Below are 26,216 nucleotides of genomic sequence, written 5' to 3' on the forward strand. Positions count from 1 at the left end.
AATGTGTTGCTGATTGTTCAGTGTCTGAATGTACAGTGCATATTTGAAAATGTATGTGTGTATATATATCTGTACACATATGTATAGGCCAAAAACAATCTATATATGGCAAGTGGATGCCATATTTCTGTGAGATCATGTGCCCTTATCCAATGCCCAGAGAAACAACCGCTCTCCTTCTGCAGAGAGCCTCAAATTTTTCAAAGCCCCCTTTCAATTGCACTTCTAGGCTGTCTTCCTTATTCCTGCACTTGAATTTCTGTCCAGCTTATGGTGCCTCTGCTATGTGATTTAGCCCCGAACTCAGGAAACTTTTTGAGTCCTCCAGTTTTTTACAGTTCTCTGGTAACTGCCATTTTAACAACTCACTGCAGAAGCTCCTTCAGCCATTCTTTCCTCCTTCAGTCATTCTTCTCTAGCCTTCAAAAATACAGGAAAATGCTATAAACTGAAAGGACCCATTAGAAAAGAAAATAAGGGGACAGGATATAAAATTACATACTTCTAGACTGAAGACTGTCTTTGATTATTAGGGGCTGCAAGACTTCAGAAGGAAAAGATCCCATGTCTGCTATTTAAGTTTTTTTCTGCCATCTTCTGTGACATCTGGGCTTGACTATTGCCAGAGATGGGATACAGATCTGGGTGGAGAATCAGGGCTGATCCTATATAGCTATTTTTATGCATTTATATTCTAAGACCTTTTAGGCCTGAGGAGTGGGATCAGGAAGGGAGTGCCTTCATTTTCCTGGAAGTTAAATGTGTAAGCCATATAACTTTTTTTTAGGTCATTCTTTTTATTTGAGACTTCTGTCTTTACCACCAGAAAAATACCAAAATACTACCTAGTAAATATTTTAAAGACCTTTAGTAAAACTGTAGAGTATCTATTAAAAATGTGGAAATTTTGAAACCAATTATATTGCACCTTTATAAGGGAATATATCATTTAAGTATTCTTGCATTGTTCACATAGTTGAAGAACATAAATGCCATCTCTATAAAATTCTGGTTAAATTTTCAACCAAAATGCGTTGAATTGAGTCTACAATATAGCTCAGTTGCTATAATTGCGATGTAATAGGTATCTCAGTTGCTCCCTCTACAGTGAAGGCTGCATCAATAAGAAAAAAAAATTTTTTTTTTTTCTTTTACATCAGTGTGAGAGGTTAAAACTCAAGAAAGCTTGTCTACTCTTTTTGGCTATTTCACTTGTTCCAATCACCTCTTTAACAATCTTGTCTTGTTTTAGATCACCAGAACTTCATGTTTAAATGTAGATTCAAATTTCAGTTTTAAAGTAGTTTTAGATTTAGCCTTTAAGTCGTCACAGATATGACAGCACAAGTGTTGGTGTTTCCATGCAGAGACTTGGTATTTGGCAGAGAGCTCACTATCCTGATAGGAACCTCGTCTTTTGCTGCACCTGTGAATCCTTACCCAAATATATGGGTTGTGGTCCTCAGTCTGCAAAGACTGTCATGTTTTCCACAGATGTGGTCTATACTGAACTCCTCCAGACACAGGTCGTTGCTGGGATTAAACAGGACTTCTTCTTCCATCAGATGACATGGACTCCTGGTACATCCTTATCACTGAACACTGAAGCTCAGATGTCCCCTGCTCCCCCATCACCAGCAGAGGGGGAAGGAAAACCTGACCTAAATGCAGAGGCATGTGTGTGAGACAAAGATGAATCAGAGAGAGGCTGGGGGAGCCAGGTGATGGAAAGGGAGAGCAGGTGGAAGCTCCAGGTGAGAGGAGGCAGAGTAAGAGCAGAGCAGCACATGTAAACACACAGGAGAGGGATTTCACTCTGATAGGGTTTTCTGAATTTCAAGTCTTAGCTTTTTGATTTCTATCATTGCCTTATTATGGAAGACTTTTGAAATAAGTCCACTGTGTCAGATATCTTAAACTGATTTACCCACATACTGCACAGATTGGTGCTCTCAGCTTGCCCTTCAGCCACAACAGGGGATGTGGTGCTGCCCTCCCAGAGGCTCTCTGGGCTCAGGAAGCATTCTGGGGGGAGACCACAAAGAGCCTCTCTTCCCACTTCTCAGAAAACACAAACAGAATAACAATACCATCAGCAAAGGACACCTGTGTAATCTACTCTTTCAATGACTCGGGGTGTTTCTTTACTTAATGCAGCTGTGCTTGCTGCCTTTCTTCTGGAGATGGTACCTCTTCATATCAGCCTGTCTGTAAATATTCTATAATGTGAGGCCACACAATAATGCATATTTGCTGAGAGCTTGTGACAGAGTGTCATGTAAATGTTGCACTGGCTGAGGACTGCATTATTCAGGATTAATAAAATCCATAAATGTTTCCTATATGTCTTCTAAAATGACTGCCTTTATATTGTTATAACATCCCACAATAGCCTGTGAAAGCGCTGTAATTCTTTTCAAGGAAATCTTGTTTAGCAATTCTTTGTAGTGTATTGGCACTGTTTTTCATGTATTTTCTGTCTATTTAGGAAAGAACAAGAAGGGTTATAATAATAAATAATCATATTTTGTGCTCTAGTTTTCAAAACTAGATTTTTTTGTACCTCATGAGATCATAATGTTAAGATCAAGAGTCACCTAACTCTTTAATACCAGAAACAGGTTCTGTAAGTAGCTGACAGTAGGAGGTCCACTGTTTTAAGGGATAAAGTATCTGGTTCTATACATATCAGCCTCTCAACAGATTTTTTTCTGACAGTGTAAACAGCTGTCTCAGGGGCTTCTGGTTTCCCAGTATCATTTATGTGCTGTAGGTAAACATTTAAAACATCAGCGTAGGTTACCTTGTCATCAAAGGGGTTTACCAGTTAATCTTTTTAAAGTCTGCTAGATAGTACCTATGTATAGTTTGGAATCAACAGTTTGGGAATCATTTGACAATAGAGGTGATCATTTCCTGTTGTGTCATCAACATTTGTAATTAAGCCATGGGATAGGTAAAGTGGGAGACTGTAGTTAAGGACCTCTTTTCTAACAGTTAAATTTTATTTCGTGTTTGATAAACATAGTTGATAATAACAGTCTGGATTTTGTTTTTTACATATTAGTATGGTGGTCTACATGAAAGCATCTAAATCAGATGCAAAAAGCAAAATAAAGTTGGGCCAGCGCATACCCTCATCCTTTAGCAGAGTAGACTGTAAAGTCACAGAGTGACACAATATATTTTTAACAGATTATAGCAAACTGTTGGCATAAAGCTTCATTTTTTCTGATAGTTTTCAAAGTCCTTGGCTACAATATTTGATGGTCATTGCCTCATGAAAGCGTTTTGAAATTGAGAAAGTACTTTTGTATTACTAATTGGCAGTGTATCATTTATAACCCTTTTGTAAAATGATGCAAAGGAGCCACTCTGCAGTTTGCACTGATGGTACATGTATCCGTTCCTACAGTGACATAATTAAACTGCTGTAATTTCTGTAATTTGCCACTCTGTAGTAGTTAGGCTGTGTGGTAGCCAAAGAACAAGCAAGCCAAACTTTCCTTACAGTACATCCTTTTAGGCAATCTGAGCAGAGAGGCTATTCCTTTCTCCTAGGGAGAGGAATGGAGCATTTTTGTTTTGTTCTGTTTTTCTTGGAATGGGCTTTACTGGTTTTTGCTTCAGAAGTGTTGGGAGGCCAGATTTTCATTGCATTGTTTAAACACACTCTCCACGAGGACTGGTCTCACTCAAGCACTTTACAGCACATCAGAAGCTAGAGGTTGAGTGACCACGTTTGGTTTCTGTTTCTACTAGGAGGGCACAGTGCTGGCTTAACCACAGCAATTCACTGTAAACCTGGAGCATGGGCCAAGCGCTGAGATTTCAGCTGGTGGCCCCTCCTAACTGTCATGGGGGGTACCTGGTTATCAGCCAAGCCAGCTGTTGGAAATTGGGTTGGATTGCAGCTTCTTGAGCTCCTTTGGCCAATGCCTTAACCATATTAGCCAAAGGAGCTACCAGGACACAGGATAATTCTTTAACATTTAGTCTGTTTTCCTAAACATTGAGGCTTAAGCAATCACATGGCATGTGTGAGTAGGAACTTCTACCCATTCCCTACTGCAAAACTCTAACAGTAATACAATTTCAGCCACATTTGAGTGTGGCCTAGTATTATCAGAGATATTACAGCCTCTACAGGCTGGAGAGGAGCAAATGGGTCTGTCACTGCCAGCTCAGAGAAAGGCTGCAGTGTAAAATTACCCCTTATTAGATACTGAGTATCCATCCAGGAGATCCTGGCCACAGATGACCCAGCTACTGGAAGATCCATGAGACTTTGCACCCTATTAGACATTCAGTGAATCCAAGTGCAGGACACAACTTCGTAGGAAGATAGGCCCCAGTATTTCCACTGTTGTTCATAAACAACCACTTGTTTATTAAAAAAAAAATATATATATATATAGTTTTTGAAGTGTGGCGTCTCTCTGTTTCTGAGTATTGAGATGAATACTGAACTGTGGTTGCATTCTCCAATGCCTATCCTTCTTTAAAAGAAAAAATTAAAGTAAATGTGTCAAGCCAAGTTCTTTATATGTTTGCATAGTGTTCAAAGTATCTCGAAGGATAAAAGGAATAAGAAGTTATTCATCCAAAAATCAAAACAGTGAAAAACTGCAAAGTGCTTCTGCATAAAGACAGCAGGGGTTGCTTCAGCTGATTACCTTTGATATTAAATAGCATGTTTGGCACAAAGCTGATAAGAATATTACAGAAAGCTAGTTCAAAGAAAGCTAAAGCTGCTACTTTCAAAAGCTGGATATCAACAATATTCCTTTTGTTAAAACTGAAAAACATGTTTAGCATAATTGCCAAGTACTCCAAAACCAGAATTCTCTGTGTATGGAAAGTATATTTTCATTTTCAAAAGGAGTTGCAGTAACCTACACTACTGCAAAATCCTAGTTATTGATCACATTACATTATATCAAAGGCCTGGATAAAACTCAAAACCCCTTTCTTCAACGTATTGTGCAAGCACGTGATAAGAGTCAGTCTCTGTCTCCAAGGAGCCCACAGGCAGAGCAGATAAACAAATGGTAAAATGACAAAAGCACTGGCTTTTCTGTTAGAGACAAGGAACTGAAACACCAAGAGATTGACCAATTTACCCATAATCGTATCTGTGGCAGATCTGTGTATTTAACTAAGATTTCTGATGTCCTAATCCAGCAGCAGTGAAGAACTGTAAACTATGTTTGCATAAGGACTCCATGAAAGTCTTGACTGTGAAATCCTTTTAACTCTTTCCAAAGATTTATCATAATGCGGAAATTAAGATAACGTAATTGCAATTAATTCTGCTGGATTTACTTTTTATGGTTCAGTGATATATCCTTTATAAGTTTAAGGAGATGGACCTCCTAACTTGATGTGTTCTACACTGAAATTATTCAAATTATACAATAATTATTTCAAATTAAAGAAAGCCATAAGCTAGAGTAGTTGTTTGTTTTGGAAGACAGTTCTGTAGTAACGAATTCTTGAAATTGGTTATCGGTTATCAAGTCATGTTTATGTTTAATTTTAATGGAAGGAACTTTCTTCATAGAGAAACATGTCAAATGCTTCTTAATATGGTGAATTATTTTAAGTTTTCCAAGCCTGTGTATTTAGTAGTAGTCTATCAAAGAACCTATTTCTGTGAAATAGGTTGCAAAATCTGCAGGTCATGATGATGCTTTAAATGTGGTTGCCAAAGAGGTGACATCAGGAATTAAAAGTAACATTTGTTTTAACAACAATATTTAGTAACTGTATAAACTGCAGATAAAGAGAGTTAACTGTAATAGCTATATATAATTCCATTTAAACACATAGACCATGTGATAGGGAGGTTGTTAAAAGTTAGGAAATCCTCAATCATAGTTTTGTGACCACCTTCTGGTGTTGCTATTTTCTTTTATTTCAGGAAATTAGCAGAGAATGGAACTGTGATACAGTCTGATCTGGATTGTACCTGCAGTACCAGAGAAAGAAGGCACGAAAGCTCCCACAGTTAGGAAGCCCGATTCATCCAAAAACTGCAGCTTGTTTTTACAGCAGAATGAGCTGCTAAGAGCCTTTCAACCCCATCCTCTCTCTGTAGTGAGTCCCCACAGAACTTGTATTGCCATATCCTAGTCTGTGTTTTCAAAGCCAAAATACCTAAATGACCAGTTTGTGTTCCAGGCAAATCTGTGTTCAGCAAACAGACTTCTCTGGCTTAAGGGAATTCTCCTCCAACACATTAAAAGATTATTAAGAGGAGATGATTTTTTCCTCCATAGTCCCTAAGAAAACACAGCCAAATGCTATGCAAGATTTAGAAGCAAAGCGGTCAGCACTCAACTTAGATCACATTTATAGTTTATACTCTAACAATGTGTGATGCTGAAAAAGACTTGGGATTTAAGCAAGATTTCTCACTGATGTGAAGACCCAATTCTGTGTGGAAGACAAAAGTAAATGCACATCTACACAAGCAAGACTTGCAACATTAATTCTCATTGCAGCATTAGTAGGACCCTTTCTGAAATAATACCTTCAGTTCTCATGTTCCTTCAGTTCTCTTCCATAAAGATGCTGAAAGTTCAAAAGTGTTGGCTAAGCAACTGTGTCTGAGGGACATGTAAGCTCACTTAATTTAATTTATTGAAGAGAACATTAAGATGTAGTCTTAATGTTGAAGTAGTTTGTGGCTCCTTTACGTTGGATGCATGGAAGCTCAGACTAGTATAATATAATACTTGAAGAATGTCTAGCAATTATTTATACAGATAACTCAATATCCAGAATTTTAGACTAGAAGGGGTTTTTAATATTGCTTCTGGTTATATGAAATATTTCTTTTCACCTTCGTTCTATTTCCCAGCACACCTAAGAGTGTCCACCCATGACTGGGGGAAAGAGCTAAATTGGAAGTATCAAAAGACTGAAAGGAACACTAGGGAAACAAACTATGCGCAAGTCAGCAAGCTGTTTTGGCATAAAGAGAATGCATGTTTCCTCTTGATCTGTCTTGTGCATTTTTAATATAAGATGATTAAACAAATACATTTTATTTCATCCACGGAATAAAAAAGGTCTCCCTGGAAAGTTTATTATCTCATGCAGATTATTACCAGGCTCTGCTGCTGTTTACTAGTAGGATGTTACACCCTTGATAGCTTAGTTCAAAAGCTGGCTTCTCTTCTTGCCAAACCTGTATCAGAGAGATGGACAGTTTTCAGATGCTATCTTTTGCCATTTAGTTGCAAGCCTCTCCCTTAAGCAAGAATTAACTTACAACTACATTGTAAGGGTGATGCCATATGTCAGAAGTCACAGAGGTCCATCTTGAAATAAATAAATAACTACCAGGAATGGATATAGAAACAACAGGGTATAGAAACTCCTCTGGCTACCTATCATTTGGTATTCCTCAGCCGAGTCCCATTGTAAGCGATGAAGAGCCAGCCAGCACGGTCAGTGGAGGGCTGTACAACTGCCCAAACAGCAGAGCCTACTCTCTGCTCTACAGAATACATTGGCACCATTGACGCAGTGCTGCAGCCTGCAGTGGCTGTGCTTCATATCATAGACCCTTTACATTATATTTCTGCATCTGGAGCTGAATCCCAACCATGATGCACTCGCCTATTCATAGGCCTCCAGTGCTAACCAAGAACCCCAGGGAATCCAAACACAGGTCTTACAGAAATGGCACAGGACCTATGGAAGACCCATGCCTTCCCAATTTGGACTAATATGCTGGAGGACCTTAGGGCATCTCAGATGTGTCTAGGCACCAGTATATTAGCAACTGAATAGGCTACCTGCTGGTTAGAAATCTGTGATCTGTGCATGTCTACTCCTGTGCCTACAGCAGCCAAGGTCTGGCTGCCTGCAGGATGGATCAATACAAGTTCATAAACTTTACCACTCCACTATGATTTGGTGCAAACCTGTGTGAATTAGGTTGGTGGACTTTTAGTTTAAATTTCGCATTATAGTTCCTACACAGCTGTCACACAGAATTTCTGGAAGAAAGATTACCTGCGTCACGAGGGGACTTATCAGTATGACTTTGCAGAGAAAAATCATTCTTTGGCATAGATGATGTATGTGTAAGCAATAAGTGATAGCATTTGGGGTTTTTTATTTATCTTTGTTCTCCGTGTAATTGTTTTCTTCTCTAGGATTCAAAAATAAGTAGATCATTAGACAGAGAACCTCATAAGGAGTTACCTTGTGATTTGATTTTTTATTTAATTGGGAAATTGGAATTGAGGTACTTTGTAGTAGAGCAAAAACAAAGGATTGTGTATGGTACATTCCTGGCAGAATGAGGGCTGGCAACCATTGCAGAAAGCTTCCCTTCAGCATAGTTTCCATGAATCTGTATGTGCTGGTTTTCATTAAGAAGCTTTAGAGTTCTCTTGTGTGTTCTTCCAAAATGTCAAGCTTTTATTAAGGTTAGTCTGCAGAATTGTTTTTCACAGAAAGCACATGTTGATTTTTGTACTGCAGGCATCAGATCTGCTATTGGAAGCAAGTAGTGAAAGGAGCTGGTTAGGAAGCCCTAGAAATGAGCTGGGAACATGAGGAGGAACCATGACCAAAGCCTGGGCTGAGGTCTGGTTCACTTTGATATGACACTGAATCTCTGCCTCAGTTTCCCAGTTTCTAAAGACCGAGGCTTACCTAAAGTTTATGAAGCACCCAGGAGAACTGCAAAGCTATTAGTGGCTGAGGAGAGCTGAAACAAATAGCAGGTGTGGATTTATTGCGCATGGGGGAAATCTTAGGTGGCTAGATAATTACCTGGTTCCACAGCAGCTCTGCCTCTCCTACCCAACAAAAGTCAGAGAACACAAAACTGGACATTTCTTGGATGGCAAGCGATCATGGGACACTGCATTGTTTAGATGAGTAGCAAGTCCTCTGCAGCTGATGTTCAGAAGAGAATTACTTCTTGCAAGCTAAAAGCTCACGAAAAGGTAAAAGTCATGTGCTGCCTTCTTCCTTGCTCTCTTTGTTCTTCAATTTTTCTTTATTATTCATATAGGACTCCAGATGTCTTAAACTTCAATATGTATGTTGTATGTTTTTCTAGGTAGAGTTAGTGACCCCAGGACTTTTTCTCTTCATTAGTAAACACGTTCATTTTAACCTGATTCTTATCTGCTGTGAAACCACTTTATATATTATTACTGTCCACAGATCCCAGGTGTCTCTGTGATACTGCCAGATTTAGGCTGAGCCTTCCAAGATGATTATTTTTTCTGGAATAATAGTAGTGAGAGATTTTATCTGTGAAATTCCTGCATATGGATATCTGGCACAATGCTTTTGGTTCTGAGAAAAAAGGTAAAGCGCATTTTCATGTAGACACTAAGTGGTTTTGCAAACCATGCAAAGTCCACCGATAAGGAACTGGAAAACACTATAGGAAGTGTCATGGGGATAATTTCTCTTTTACTTCTTCAAAAAACTCATTACTACAAACCTTTCATGTTTGTCCTCCCATCAAAGAGTAACTAAGCTTACTTTGCCAGAAAGGAATAGTTTCCATTTTTCCTTGCCATCTCCAGGCCGGTTACATTGTTCTGAGATTTACAGTGACTGTTTCACACATAAGAACTTTTCCTCTTTGTTAGAACATTAATTTCCTAACATTTTTAATTTTGTTTGTTAAATCTGAAGTCCTGCTATAGCTCAGCAGATCTAATTCAACAGGGTTTCTTGTTATTTTTCATTGTGGTGTTCCCTGACATGCCTGACCCTGTAGCAGACCTTAAAAAGCATCTGAAATCTCTGCCAGTTGTTCTAACCCCGTCATGTTCTTTGTCCCTTCTTTGAATTCATCCATGACTGTGGTCCACAGGGCCATGAAGTTGTCCCAAGACCTCACAACTGAACTTGCTGTCACCTCTCTGCCTTCTGTCACACACACACGCCTTGTTACTTCCCTTCTGCTCCCCGTCTGCCACAGGTTGTAATGCTCAGCAGGGAGCTCGGTGCGTACACCCTACATAGACAGGAACTGCAAAGGGGCAGGAGAGGCACAGAGCAGTGGAAAGAAGGTGAAAAGATTTCTTAGCTTCTGTGGCCCCCAGGAGAAGTTTTCCCGCTGTCCCTTATCTCTGCATTCATGGCCTGAACAACATCATAGAGCAGTTATTTCTTCTTTTATGTAGAGTCTACATAAATGCAGTTCTACCTCTGTCATCTTAATCTCACTTTGCCCCCTAAGCCGCTTAAATGGCTATTGTTGCCACTGTGCAAAAATACTTCAGGAACCATAATATATTTACACTCGTAGGACTTTTGCATTAGAATCAGGGGGAAGGCCAACAGGGCAGATGTTGTAGTAGGAGTCTACTATAGGCCACCCAGTCAGGACAGAGAGGTGGATGAAATATTCTGTAGGCATTTAGGAGAAATCTCACGATCGCTTGCCATTGTTCTTGTGGGAGACTTTAACTTCCCAGACATCTGCTGGAAATACAACACAGCAGAGTGGGACCAGTCCCAGAGATTCCTGGAATGTGTGGGAGATAACTTCCTGATGCAACTGGTGAGTGAACCGACCAGAGAAGGTGCCCTGCTGGATCTCCTCTTTGTGAACTGAGAAGGACTGGTGGATGATGTGGAGGTCAGAGGACGACTAGGGCACAGCAATCATGAAATAATAGAGTTCTCTATTCTTAGAGAGGCCAGGAGAGGGCTAAGCAGAACTGACATCCTGGACTTCCAAAGGGCTGACTTTGTCTTGTTTAGGCACCTGCTTGACAGGATCCCTTGGGAGATGGTCTTGAAGGGTATAGGGGTCCAGGAAGGCTGGGCACTCTTTAAGAAGGAAGTGTTAATGGCTCAGGAACAGGCGGTCCCCAGGTGCTGTAAGAGAAGCCGGCGACAGAGAAGACCACCCTGGCTGAACAGGGAGCTTTGGCTGGAACTCAGGGAGAACAGGAAGGTTTACAGCCTTTGGAAGAAGGGGCTAGCCACTCACAGTGATTATAAAGATGCTGTGAGGCTATGCAGGGTGGAAATCAGGAGGTCTAAAGCCCAGCTGGAAATTAATCTGGCTTCAGCAATCAAGGACAACAAGAAATGTTTCTATAAGTATGTCAGTAGCAAAAGAAAGACCAGGGAGAGCCTCCATCCCCTGCTAGATGCAGGAGGAAACATGGTAACAAGTGATGATGAGAAGGCTGAGGTGCTTAATGCCTTCTTTGCCTCAGTCTTTAATAACAAGACTAGTTGTACTGAGGGAATCCAGCCTCCTCAGCCAGAAGACAGAGACTGGGAGAACAACTCCCCCGCAATCCAGGAGGAGACAGTCAGTGACCTGCTGCATCACGTGGACACACACAAGTCTATGGGACTGGATGGGATACACCCGAGGGTGCTGAAGGAACTGGCTGGGGTGCTCGCCAAACTGCTTTCCATCATTTACCAGCAGTCCTGGCTGACCGGGGAGGTCCCGACAGATTGGAAATTGGCCAATGTGACGCCCATATATAAGAAGGGTCGGAAGGATGATCCGGGAAATTACGGGCCTGTCAGCTTGACTTCGGTGCCCGGGAAGCTGATGGAGCAGCTCATCCTGAGTACCATCATACAGCACATGCGGGACAACCAGATGACCAGGCCCAGTCAGCATGGGTTTATGAAAGGCAGGTCCTGCTTGACAAACCTGATCTCCTTCTACGACAGGGCGACCTGCTTATTGGATGAGGGAAAGGCTGTGGATGTTGTTTACCTTGACTTCAGTAAGGCCTTTGACACCGTTTCCCACAGCATTCTCCTGGAAAAACTGGCTGCTCAAGGCTTGGATGATCGCACGCTTTGCTGGGTAAAAAACTGGCTGGATGGCCATGCCCAAAGAGTTGTGGTGAATGGAGTTAAATCCAGTTGGAGGCCGGTCACGAGTGGTGTCCCCCAGGGCTCGGTTTTGGGGCCTCTCCTGTTTAACATCTTTATTGATGATCTAGACGAGGGGATCGAGTGCACCCTCCGTAAGTTTGCAGATGACACCAAGTTGGGTGGGAGTGTTGATCTGCTCGAGGGTAGGGAGGCTCTGCAGGGAGATCTGGACAGGCTGGAGCGATGGGCCCAGGCCAAATGTATGGGTTTCAATAAGGCCAAATGCTGGGTGCTGCACTTGGGCCACAACAACCCCCAGCAGCGCTACAGGCTTGGGGAGGAGTGGCTGGAGAGCTGCCAGTCAGAGAGGGACCTGGGGGTGTTGATTGACAGCCAGCTGAACATGAGCCAGCAGTGTGCCCAGGTGGCCAAGAAGGCCAATGGTATCCTGGCTTGTGTCAGAAATAGCGTGGCCAGCAGGGACAGGGAAGTGATCTTACCCCTGTACTCGGCACTGGTGAGGCCACACCTCTATGACTGTGTTCAGTTTTGGGCCCCTCACTACAAAAAGGACATTGAATTACTCGAGCGTGTCCAGAGAAGGGCAACGAAGCTGGTGAAGGGTCTGGAGCACATGTCGTACGAGGAGCGGCTGAGGGAACTGGGGTTGTTTAGTCTGGAGAAGAGGAGTCTGAGGGGAGATCTCATCGCCCTCTACAGCTACCTGAAAGGAGGTTGCAGAGAGCGGGGGATGAGTCTCTTTAACCAAGTAGTGAGTGATAGGACAAGAGGGAATGGCCTCAAGTTGCGCCAGGGAAGGTTTAGACTGGTTATTAGGAAGCATTTCTTTACAGAACGGGTTGTTGGGCATTGGAATGGGCTGCCCAGGGCAGTGGTGGAGTCCCCATCCCTGGAGGTGTTTAAGAGTCGGGTTGACATAGCACTGAGGGATATGGTGTAGTTGGGAACTGTCAGTGCTAGGTTAACGGTTGGACTAGATGATCTTCAAGGTCCTTTCCAACCTAGATGATTCTGTGATTCTGTGACTTCTGCTATGTGGGAGCTTTTAATGCTTCTATTTACACGTGAAGCACCTGAGGTCAGGTAGGAAATCTGTGGCAGAACTGATGACTCTCTGTCCCAAAAGCCAGACCAAACCATGGGTGCAGCAGCCTCCCCACATGCAGCTGACCATGATTCCCCAAATACCAGCTGCATTAGGATGCTTTTTCCCTGCTGCGCCCCCAAGAACGAGCATCCTTCCCAAAGACATCCTCAGGCAACAGCTTCCCCACACCTCTTGGCAAGGCGCATGCTCAAGAAGCCAGCTGCAGCTTGGCCATCCTGCTCCCCAGCTGGCCCACACTCCAGCACACCCATGGTCTGGGGAGGTTTCCTAGTTTACGTACTCCTTGTTTAGCTGTAACTTGGCGTAATGCCACCTAATTACTCATCAGCACAACTCCAAACAAGTTTCTTTCTCCAGCATTTTCTGGTAAAGGCTTTCTGTGGTGGACCCTAATGTGCACATTGCTTGTGACAAGGGCACTGCACAACCCCAAGTCTTTTAAGTTTTGGGGTTTTTTTAATCTAGAAGGGCTAGTAATTATATCAAATACAGTAGATAATATAGTAAAGGCATCTAGGGGTCCTCCTTATTGCAATAATATTTCAAAGTCCCCATTGGGATTCTTTGATGATGCATGAACAGGGATATGTCTCCAAGGGGAGATTCCCTGAAGCTAAAATCAGTGTTAGGCCCCCAACTGTCTTTTGGTGCTTCTTGAACATTTTCTTAAGCAAAGGGAAACAAAATACAAGGCAGAATGTATCAGGGAAAAAAAGTCTATTTGCTACTGAACATGACCACCCACTATGATTGTTTTGATATTTTATTCTTTTCTGTTATATTTGATATTCTGTCATATCTATGATTTTAAACCATTAGTAGCAGTTTCTATACTTTCTAATAGAAAATGGTCCTTAACTATTTAATGTCATCATATTCTGATTATAATTAAAGATTTTTTTATGTTATTACTTGAAGTGGTAATAACCTATAAAAATACTCACAGTTTAGTACATATATGAAGCAATGCTAAGGTAGTCTCTTCCCTGACATCCATATTCAAATGGTTTTAATATCAGTATGATTTTTATGCATGTAATGTAATGCTTCTACCATGCGATAAAAAGAACTTAGGTCAACAGGAGCAAGAACCCCTCTCTCAGTAGTCTCAGTTGTTAGCTTTTATTTTCATGAAAAACTGATTATTGTAAGGCATCCAGTTTTATTCAGAAATATTGGGAATGAGAGTACTTCACAACTTCTAAATAGCAGGATACCTGTCAAGCACTGAGAGAATAAACTATTTTCAAGTTCTCTTTTTTTTTTTTCTTTTTTTTACAAATTTCCCCTTTTCAGACAGAAAAAAACATGTCTGGGTTTTTAACCTCCACACAGCAGGGAAATGCCCGGGCTCCAGTGGCCAGGGCCCTGCACCCTCCAGAAGCTCTCACCGCCACTTGCTGACCTTGCCAGGCTCAGCAGCAGCACTGTGCTAAGGAAACTCTTGTGGGTTGGGGTGGGCTGCTTCTTTTTTAATTACTGAGTCAGGGGAACAGTCTGAGAAAGGTTTTAATAACCGCTATCTGCAGCTATGGAATTCTTGTACAGTAATTAACAGAGGGCTGGGTGGATTTTATTTTTTTGATTCCCAAATTTCATCTTTTACCTGTGGAATTTTGAATCTTTAGTCTTTAAAGGTTGATGTGAAACTGCCCCCTTCAGAGGCAGCTGACCAATATTTGGACAGCTGGAACTTCAGACAGAACTAATTAATAAAATTAAAGTAGGGATTTTAGATAGTGTAATAAGTTAGGAAAAAAGAATGAAGCTTTCTTATAAATCATAACTCAACTTGGCTGTATAAATAGCTTTCATATAAAAGTTAATGAAAATGTCTATTGTGTATTCCAGGTGAATGAGTATGTGCAATAATTATGCATGCTCATGTCTACTTTGCAATTATTATGCCCTTTGAAATAACATATTTTAGGGAACTGAAGACATTAAAAACAAAGGCCCTTTGCAGCAGTGTCCATATATTGCTTTGTGGAGATATGTTTGTTCAGAATCAAATGGTCTGTTTTAGTTTATGTAATTTATTTTACACCTGAAGTATTAAGATGTAGGGGGAAAAAATTCTTAGTCTTTCTGTAACTGAGGATTAAAGAACTTTTGTTCTTTTTTTTTTTTGTTCTTTTATTTAATGACTGAGGCCAAAGTAAATGAATGGCAGGAAGCTTTTCCCCACCACACTGCAGTGTCAATTTTCAGTGTGAAAGAGTATGGTCCAAGAGCAAATTCCAATGTGCCTTATTTCAGTAGGCATTGCTAGAGAGGCTTAGAGGAGAGGGTTAGAATAAGATGAGAGATTACAGTCTGCACAGTGCAAAGAAGATGTTTTGTGTGTCTCAGTTTCATTTTAATTATGAAAATGAATGGAGACATTTTTCTGAAGTGACAGCTCAGGTCAGAACTGACTGGTGGCCCTCATCTTCTGTGCTTCCCTCCATCTTCTGTTTCCATCCACTCTTCAAATTTTTGTATGGCAGTGAAGCACACCCTAGTAAGAAAAGTTACAAACAGTTGCTTGAACTGAACTGCATATTCCTGAACTGATTATGTTTTGGGTTTTTTTTCTCAATTACCTTACCTCTCCTAGCTTACTTCAATTTGAAATGCTTTCTGGAAAAGCCTGTCTCTCTCCATAATTATATACGGATATGAAGGATGACTATGATATGGATGGGATTATTTGGGGACATTTGTCTGGGTATTGGAAGTTCCTCATTTATGAGACTCTGGAGTCTTCTTACAAAACTAATGAGGTCCACAATAAAATTATTATGGGGAGATAATTTATTTCTTATTTTGCCATTTTGTACCACTCCAAAGATCCCAATTAAAAAAACAACGCACACTTACAAAGTATGTGCAAGGAAGAAATTAAATTCAGTATTTATGTCCCTCTTACCCTTCCAAAATAGAAGTTCTTTGAGTTATAAATACAATTAAATAAAATTACTGGAAAAGCTTCACTAAATCTGTGTGTATACTACATTTAAAAAAGAACTTGCAGATGAATCATTTTCCAAGAAAAGTGATTTTCCTTTTCTAAGGAAGAGTCCTTCCTTGTACTTCATCATATCAGTGTTTTAAATAGAAACACTTTGTTCATTAGCCAGACTGTTATGGGGAAGGTATAAAGTCAATGCTTTGACAGGTTTGAAAACAAATTACTAAATCTGTAGTGAGCTGTTCTTTTCAGTTCCTGTAACACAGTAATCAAAGCTTCCTAAAGAAACTTACTTTCTGACTTCTCTGAAGGAAATACTGGTTTTCTTACTAACAAGTAAAACTTCAATCTTGTCTCTAGATAGCCTGTTGCTTGGCAAAATTAAGCAGTAAAGCAGATTGTAATAAAAACTGAAAAGGTTTTAGTAAAACTAAAAATGTAATTTTTTTTTTTATTTTGTTTTATTTCTCTTCTCTAAGGAGTCTGTAGTTCTTATATGCCCAGGGCAATTTGAAAATACACTATCTTCTACACTTGTCTTATCAGGCCTTATAAACAAGTGAAAGAACAGAACTCCGTTGTGAGAAAATAAATTGTTAGTAATTGGATAAGTAGCACTTATGAATTGTTATGAAATAGTTTATTTTTTCACAGGATGGCATCGGTACTTTTCTCTCAGCTTTATCTGTGATGTTCTTTTGGAGTATTGCCGGCTTTTAGTAGTACTGTTATTTAGTCCTCCATATGAATGAGCACATAGATGTTGGGACTGCTAAACATAAGAAAGATATATCACTGCCTATGAAAAATTAAAAATCATGTTCCAGTTTTCAAAACTGAATTTTTACTTTGATTAGTTCAGCCTTTGTCTCACCAACCATAAGCCACCCCAAAAAAGTCAGAATGATGCAAGGGCAGGAAGGGGAGCTGATCTTCAGGTTTTTTCTGAAAAAAATCAGAATGGACAGCCAAAAATGGAGACAGCCAAAATCATTAGTCACTTTGGGAAGCCTTAACCTTTCATTTCAGCCCATCATGCTAAGGGAATAATTTGTTCCTTATCACTTCCCTGCAGTCATCCAGTCAGGCAGGAGCCTGGCAAGCGCTGGTGCACGTGCCGGGCAGATGGATTTCACAGCTGCTTCCAGGGCACAGAAGTCACTCAGGGATGGCAGAACACACGGTAATATTTGCATGAATCCTGGAAACCACCCAGCAAAGGTGGCTGATCTATAAAAAGGAATTTGTGCTACCCTACAAAAGGGTGCCCATAGGGTATGAAGTTTTGCCCCCAGCAAGCTTTTAAGTACTTACTTTCTTCATGGAGAGTATGCCCACAGGGGAACTCTACAGCTTATGTCATCCCGTCTCATTACCTTTACAACTGGAAGAAGCCACCAGAAGGATTTTACTTATTCAGGTCCCTTTGTCTCGACTGTAAAATGATGTGCTTTCCTGCCTCAAGTCCCCTTCTAGAAAAGAGTTTGTTTTCTTAAGTGAGCTCAAAATGCCATCTACAATCAGACTGTGTTTGCAAGCTGGGCTGGAACATACCCCGGCTTTTATATTAATGTCCTCAGGGCCTGAAATGACATTATTTTAAATTGCAGAGAGGCATATCAGTATGATAGTAGTGGATCATATAACATATTTGTTTTACAGTAGCCCCCTGAGGCGGTAACCAGGGCTTCGGCGTGCTAAACACATGGGCCCATCCACACCAAGCACCTGCATGCAGGGAGAGCCTGCAGGAGCTACCCATGGGTCAGAAGAAGCGGGAGCAGGTACAGGCACAAGCAGTGACAGTGTCACCACATGTTTTTATTCTATTGCCCAGTTCAAAGGAACAAAAAATACCAACAATTCTAATAGACAGTCTAACTAGATTTGTATGGAAACGAGTAATAGGCTATCAGGAGAAAGATGGGAAGACAGAAGGGGATGGTGGGGAGCTGTACACATACCTCAGTTACACCTAGCACATCGTCAGCTGTCATGGCCTCCGGGCACTTGGAGTTCCTTTCTTACACCCATCTCTGGTCTCTGCACAGTCAAGTAGGTACAAGATGTCCTCATGGTGAGTCACTGGTGGGTCCTCGCCCCAGCACGTAACCAACACTCACCATAGGGCACGCAACCAGAGGAGCAGTGCAGAGTGGTGGCCTCAGGGGTGGTGAGCTGATGAAAATTAACCTCGGTGTAGGTGTGGCTGAGTATAGGTGAATAAATGTTGAAGCGTAAATTTGCCCTCACCTCTTAGCTTCTCTCTTAACCTTGGGCTTCTCAAATGAGACCCCTTTCCCAAGGGCTGGAGTTTCACAGTGTAAACACCAGCCAGGTTAAAGATAGAGCTCCAGGTTCAGACCCTGGGCTGAACGTGCAGCATGGACACAACCTCAGCACCGCATGTGTTCAGGTTTCCATCTCAGTGGGTATAACTCATAAACAGATAGCAAAGCAGACGGCAGTAAGCAAGCATGTGCAGAGTCTTTCCCAAGGAGCGATTCTGTGCCAAAGTAAATTACCATCAGTTGTCATTTAAATTAATATAAGCTTCACTGATTGCTTTTTGCATATTCATTCAGAATGAAACCAGATGTTCCTCAGCCCACATTATAAACCTGCAACTCACTTTTAAGGGCAGGCAAGAAAATTCTCACAAGAAAAAGGATATTGAGTCTTGTTAGTGAAATGGTTTAGCTGAAAAAACGTGTCTGCTAGTGGTGATGGGAGTACGGTTCTGAATCAGAAAACATTTCCCAAGGTGTTAGACACAGCAATATGCAAATTACCATTCCAGCGATATTAATATTGCCCCAGCATGAGTCAAGCTTCTGTTGTTTTTAAAAAGGAAGAGTAACTTCCCCTCAGGAAAATTGCTTTGAATTACTGTTAAGGTTTGGGTGAGTGTTTTAGTAGAACAATTTTCTGGGTTTAATTATTTTAACTTTACTTGCTTGCTACCTTTACATTTCTTGTTGTGGCATGTTTTCAGTCTACAGCCAGGAATCCAAGTTGCAGTGATATATTAGACTTCAGAAGGAAGCAAGTTGCTCTATCTAAATCATCTGAGAAATTCTTTTGGGTTTTCCAGGCTGTTTGGAATTGTCAGGACATCTTCTTTTCCTCCCAGCTTGTAAGACCTGAAGCATTAGCATCCCCGCCTATATATATATGTTGCTTCCTGCTGAAGGAATATTTATAGCATTTCTGACCTTTGAATGAACTTTTATGAATCAATAGCAGCAAGTGGAAGGAAGGTCAGTGGCAGTTTTCTTCTTGTTTGAGTGTAGCCAGTGTTATGCTTGGAATATCTAAAATATATTAGGAACTATCATAATCACATTTACGCAGCATTTTTGCAGGAAATTTGCAGATTTCTTCAGTGCTGTCGTGTAGCTGCTATCAGGATACATTACACTGCCAGAGCCAATGGTATCATTAATGAGTTTTTAAGTTGTTGTGTATCAAGTTTTACATGGCAGAACTACTACAAGAGGTCTTAACAGCAAGAGCTGAAGAATAGTTTTCTTGACTGTATTTTATCACACGGAAAGTGTAAGTGGCTTAGAAACCCTTTTTGTTAATGACTTACTGCAGCTGAAACAGCATTAATTTCCTCCCACTTCAGATTACAGAAATAGAATTGACACAGTCACCCCTAATGTGTGAGCACAAGCAACCATATGAGATGGTTCGAGACAAGGTTTGCCAGTTCAGAGTCATTATCCCTATGACCCTACAACTCAAATATTACAAAGGACCTTTCTTAATTCCTCGGATTTCTAAAGGTACTTCCAAAATCAAGGTGTTCCCATAAGTAGACATCTCAAAGCTGTTTGCTGCCTCCAAGCAGAGGAGGAAAACAGGCTTCAAAATTTCCCTTCATTTCACTGTCTAAAAGTGAAGTTCCTAACTTAATTAAATCCTTTCCTTCTCCAGAGCTGGCACCTCTAGAAAGTGCTTCTTGCATTCTCTTTTGCCTACTGAGGGAGCCTGGCCAACTAGTTCAGATTGTAACTGTAAATTAGAAACCTAAAATCCGGATGCATCAAGTTAAGTGAGATGAATCCCACTGCTAGGGGTGACAGTAATAGATCTCACAGAGCGAAAGATCTTCTACCTTGTAATTAGAGTGAATTTTTTCAGTCAGGACTGCCCCTCATGCCTTTCCATAGAGGTAGCAAAGCAGGGTCTTGCTCTTTGCTGGAGCCTTCTGTTGCTGCTCTAATATGTAGGGCTTCTATTCACAAATGCGATGTTGTTATTCTGAAAATATCTCTCATAATAGCTCCGTTTTTCTCCAGTATGTTCCTGATTCACTGAATGTAGAGACAATGATAGCTATACAAACCTTCACAAACTTCAAAAAACTTTTGATAGCAGCTGAAAAGAGTTGTTTGTTGTTTTCATAAGTTTCTTTTTCTATGTCCATATTGTTTGAAGATTGTGTCTACTTGTTCAGCCAGCCTTATAAATATGTCTAAGAATACAGGGAAAATGAAACAAATTTGCTGAAGTTTGACAACTTCTGTTTGATCAAAAGTTGTTTGGTCAAAAGTATTTTAAAAGTCAGGAAATTAAGATTTTTTTTTATGGATGCTATCATACTTATTATTATTATAGTTAGGTTTCTGGAGAAGAACAAAGGAAAAGACATTTCCACACAAGTTCTACATGAATTGTTAGTGTCAACTTTGAATTTCCTTGTTTTTTCCTAGTTTATAAAACACCCTTAATATAGAATAGTTTTGTCTGAGAATAAATCCTATTCAAATTCTTAGATTCATAATATTAAAGAATTATTTCCTGCCTCTCTCCACATACCTATTTCCCTCCTTTTGCTTTTTTTATTTCTTTCAAGGACAAATGTACTGTGCCATGTACATCTTCAGTGCTCTTAAACATAAAACTGTCTTGTCATTTCACGCTTCTCCAAAATTTTCATTCCAGCTTTTAGCAGTCTCAAACCAAATTAATTTTGCTCTGTCTTAGTCTTCTTCCTAACCCATTTTAAGTACTTCAAAAAATTCCATAAAGCAGGAAACTGAAGTCCTGATGTTACATCTAAGTCAGATCAAAGTACTGTGTTGGCTTCTAATCCCTCTGTCTCTAGCATAAAAAATAAGACATGTTTGACTGAGACTGAATAACAAAATAACCCTTTTGTTTAACCACTTCAATAGACAGAGATATTAATATTTCAGATGAAATTCTAGTTTATCAGTTCACTAAGGCTAGTATTTTGGCTCCAGCAAGGAGCTAAAAGGAGTTTATCTGGCAATAGCACATGGATCTGAATGGACACCAGGACAGATCCAGCTGCTTTGGGATCAGCTAGAAAGGAAGCCTATGGCACAGTTGGGTGATGACTGGGGAGTTTCAGCTTCTACTGATTTTTCCGGTTCACTGAGAGCTGCCAGTGTGGATATATGCCAGTGTGGATTACAGCGCAGCAGCAATATTGTCCGCTCATCATTTCTCCAAAAGTGGATGATAACTGGAACTTCTCATTGCTTGTGCTGATCTAAGGCTGGCAAATGCTTGTAAGAGCTACCTCTGTCTGTTTTATTGTATTTATGTCAGTGTTTAAAAGCAGTAGGTAATTTGTGGGGAAAGGTACATGCTGTCTCTTACAGTGTGTGTTATCTCATGGTTTCACCTTAGATCTGTAGCAACTCCTCCATCAGTCTGGTCCACGTGGTTTCCTGTCTTCACTGCGGCAGTGTTTGGGAGGCAAACTCTATGACTTTTTGATTCCTCAGCTCTTCTGTAGCCCTTGCAGATGAGGCTCAGCTGCTTCTTTTTTCACAAATGTCTGCCTACCTCCAGCTACTGAACACCTTGACTGAACCCACAGTCAGTACCAGGACTTCAGCCAGACACTGGAGCTGGTTTAATGTCAAAATAGACCACGATCTCCAGGCTGTGCACAGGCAGCTTCTCACATGTCTCATGAATACAGGAGCATGAGCTGCTCTCGCTAACAGTGGTTGATTTTGCTTGGTGATTTCAGAGAATGATGAGGAGCAGGAGGCTCTGCTATCACTGGACAAGCCCGGCTGGTATTCCCAAGGCAATGCTATCCAGCTTTATGAACTACTGAAGAAGATGACTGGCAAGTTGGATCCCAAGGTATGTTACAAGTGAGAGTAAATCTTCCTGAAAATACCCTGTTTCAGCCAAAAATTCACCAGACAAGCTTTCATTAAAGTTATTGATGTGATCGATCACAAATTTTTGTTCTGGTTACACTTGCTGTTGTCTAACAGACTGCAGTCCAGAACTGGAAGTAGCATATTAGTCTTCTTATCGGTAGAATATATAAACTTTCTAGATGTTTTATTCTGCGTGCACAGTCGTGCATTTCAGCAGCTTTGGGGAGAATCAGATTGTAATCAGGAGATAAACAATCTCCCTGAAGAAACACATCAGATAGATTAAAAGGTGGCATCAGTGAAAACTATGATCATGTTATTTTAGTTACAGGTCTGGATGGGTGAAAATGCCACTGAAGACGGTGAGACCACATTTTCCCTAGTGGGTAAACTACCCTCTGGGCACAGAAGAGATTCTGAGTCACTGAGAGATGCTCCATGTTCTCTCTTGTTTCCAAAGTTGTCCAAAATCCATTCCCATTGTTTACTGTATTTTCTTGGTAGCCACTGCTTCCTGACAGGCTGTTTCTGTCAGTGAAAAATCTCGGTGGTGTCCTCTGAGCTGGTCCCAGCCAGGCATCCCCATCCAGTGCCCCTGAAAGGTGAGAGCAAGGAGGCTGTCCAGGGCCAGCCTTTTCCTTACGGAGCTGGTTGAAGATAAAACCCCAAACTGTGACATTAATAAGATCTGTGTGTGTCATGACCAACTAAATACAGAATAATTTTTATTAGGTTGTTTTAAAGCTCTTTCTCTCTCTGTGAAATACAGTTTGCTTGTGTTTTCCTCATATACAATGAACTTTTAATTTGCTGCTTCCCTTGTAGGTTGTTTATTTTGGTGACAGCATGCACTCAGATATTTTCCCAGCTCGTCACTATAGCAACTGGGAAACTGTCTTCATCTTAGAGGAGCTTCTAGGGGACAAAGTTACAGTGCCTGCAGAGACTGAATCTGAGCCCTTGGAGAAGAAAGGAAAATATGAGGTAAGGTTTCCTTGCAGATGTTTCCTGGAACAGAAGAAAGTAAGTTACAAAAAAGCCTCGTGCCACCTGCACTGAGAATGAGCCGGCTTATCTTACCAGGCTGCTGGCAGTGTCAGCATCCCTTGCAGACATAACCTCCTTGTCACCATTCTGTCCCAGCTCGGCATTGCATGGGTGACACAGCCTCTACCCAAAGCTAAATCACAGATCTTGGAAAAAGAGCTGTATGCGCTTTACCTTAACAAAAAAGCATAGTCTTCTCAGTAACAAGAACCTGCCCTCCATCCTACAAGGAGAAATTTCATGGCCGCTTATCACAAGTCCAGCACCTGAACTCTGCTGAGTTCATGACGTTTCCCTGCATGTCGTGGGCAACTGTAAACACAGAGGAATTTTTATTAGGCTGTTTTAAAGCTCTCTTTCTCTCTTTGTGAAATACAGTTTGCTTGTGCTTTACGTATATACAAAGAACTTTTAATTTGCTGATTCCCTCTTAGGTTGTTTATTTTGGTGACAGCTGCGCTCAGATAAGAGAGACTGCTTCAAAATCTGGTCCAATGCGACTACTGATAGTTACCTCAGATAAATAATGTGATTTTCAGATTGATCACAGCTGGGAAGCAGGGCCTTAGCACTATTGCCACTCTTTAATTCTCCCACAGAAGGTGGAAGGTTATTATGGTTTACCCTTTTTCTCCACTGCTGAAGAACAAAGTAGATAGGGAACAGTGCTCAGATAGCTGATGCGGCAGTGTTGTACCTCCAGCGTGTCCTATGTAGGAACTACAGTGCAGCTTCACTCTCCATTTGGAGTGTTTCTTCTTTTCTTATGTTCCTAAATAAATAGGTCATTTTCTTCTAATTGCAGAGAGATAGATATGCTTTTTGCACTTTGCTTTGTAAAGCACTTTTTTTCTCTTTTTAAATAATTAGTCTTTGTGATTAAAAAGTTAACTTACTGATATGAAGATTTTTGTAGTGTGCTTTTATGCTAGAGATGTTTTTAATCTGACTAAGAAGTGTTTTAAAAGCCCCTGGTTTTTATGGGGAAAAGGCTATCTTCAGTGGGACTAAAACAATATAGATGTGACATCTATTTCTCCACTTTTTTTAATAGATGTATCTAATATTTTCCCCCACTATCCCAATTTCTAAACTAAGGTCAGACAAGGACATTTCAGTTACTGAAATAAGGAAATATAATCATTAGTGTTTAGGCTTTTAACTGTGTTGTAGAAAAACTAAAATGAAGACAAACAAACTGAAGTCTCCTATCAAGAAATATGTGTTTCTCACTAAGAAAGGAGGGTAAAAAAGGAAGGGTGAGTAGTAGTGCTATATAGGTTAATCTAATTTGATTTAATTAATTAATGCTATAAAAATAACTTACTCTCCTCCATAAATTTGTCCACTCTCTGAGTGGGGACTCTGCTGCATTGCTGCGTAGAACTTACTTCTCTGTAAGGTTTGGGGTTTTTTTATTCATCCATAGTTTCTTAAGCATGTTCAATATATGCTTTTGAAGCATGCATATGTAAACAGACATGTTTCTTTTCCTGGAAGTACAAAGAAAGAGTTACTGAGTGATGTATTTCTAAGCCCTTGATGATGATTTGGTTTTCTCTTGTTGCAATACCTCTGGTCAATTGCTCACAAGATCCATCTTCTCTATGGCTGCAGTTACCAAATAGGAAATTGAGACTTTTAGACAGATGTTTGACATTTCACTAATGCTGTAGTATTCCTGATAAGAGATTGCAGTATCTCGGGGAGACACCACCCCTGCCACACACAACCCCTGTTCAGTTTACATCCGCTACCAGTGACAGCAAGCAAGCAAGGGAGAAATGAATTGCGTTGATTAAAGGAATCTGAACCAGGGGGGCCGTGGCAGGTCAGTGGTGTTATTTCATTACCACGCTGCTCACTGGAGTCTGAACAACAGGTCACATCCATATCTCTGCAGTTGACTGGACAGCACTAACTTAACAGGACTAGTTCAAAGGGACTCCCTTTACAAGCCTATGAAAATTTTATTTTCATTCCCCTAATCAACTTCTCCCATTAACCCTTTGGTTAAAAGGGGAGAAAAGCCAAATCAAAGGACTGTACAAAGTCTGGTGTTTCTGGAAAATTAGGCACTAACAAATTAGATTTAGCCTTATTCATCAGCCTTCTCATTCATTGGCGATAAAAAAAATACACTAGTATTGCAGATTTTCCATGCCATGTTGGGTGTGCAGAGAGGGACTGATTTAATACAAGATGCAATCCTCCCTTCTATCAGTCTTTACAAAATATTATTAAAGAAATAAAGTATTGCTTCTAATTTGCCATTGCATCTTTCAGAAAGAAATTACAAAAGACTGTTTTCAGTTGTTTGACTGGTGTTTCATCAGTAACAGGGAGAGGGGAAGAAAACAACCTCCTCACACACAAACTGGGAGGCTAGTAATCTCCATTTTCATTAGCAGTTTTTGTCTTTTCCCTTCAATTAAATGCATGATATAAGCCAGATACACATAACTGTGAAATTATGATAACATCTGCAGTTCTTTCAAGTCCATGAGTCATAACCAAATGAGCAAGAGAATAGCAAACTAAAAACTATTCATGCAATTACTCAGCTCCTAAGTGAATTGCAGCATGCAGGGAAAAAAAAAATACCAAGCATTGTGTTGAAATGAGATTCCCCCCAGATTTGGGGGTTTGTTTGCTTGGCTGGAGGCTTTGTTTTTGCCTTCTGTTCTTTAAATGTGTGATCAACTCCATCAATGAAAACTCGAAGAAAAGCTGGAATTCGTCCCAGGATTTCGAGGGAAATGATTACAGAGGAGCTAGTCAGCGTGTAAAAATCTTGGGCTATAGGAATGAATGGAGAATAAATCAAAGGAGTTATTGGCAGATATAGATGATATTTTTTGCAGTTAGAAGGAAAAACTAATTTTTACAGTATTACCTAGTGGCTTGTTGGTTGCGATAGTCAGGGCCCTTACCCCCCTGCATTTCCCTAACTCCCTCAGCATGACCTTAGACAAGGACTAATTATTCTGTGCGTTTTGTCTCTGTTTGTCTCTTTACTCCTGTTTAACACAAATCTAACAGTATTTTCAGGAGCAACCTGATGGGCTGCTCACAACATTTAACT

The 26,216-nt window shown here is 40.5% G+C and overlaps 1 protein-coding gene across 1 annotated transcript in view; it reads left to right on the forward strand.

Annotated features, from left to right (window-relative positions):
* NT5DC1 (5'-nucleotidase domain containing 1) overlaps nt 1–26,216 on the forward strand; it is a 151,852-nt gene that overhangs the window by 108,899 nt on the left and 16,737 nt on the right. The window contains exons 9-10 of the mRNA XM_074862336.1: nt 21,943–22,061; nt 22,910–23,068. Of these exons, the coding sequence (XP_074718437.1) occupies nt 21,943–22,061; nt 22,910–23,068 (278 nt within the window). The remainder of the gene's footprint in view (nt 1–21,942; nt 22,062–22,909; nt 23,069–26,216) is intronic.

Source organism: Strix uralensis, chromosome 3 (assembly GCF_047716275.1).
Source record: "Strix uralensis isolate ZFMK-TIS-50842 chromosome 3, bStrUra1, whole genome shotgun sequence".
Classification (NCBI taxonomy): domain Eukaryota; kingdom Metazoa; phylum Chordata; class Aves; order Strigiformes; family Strigidae; genus Strix; species Strix uralensis.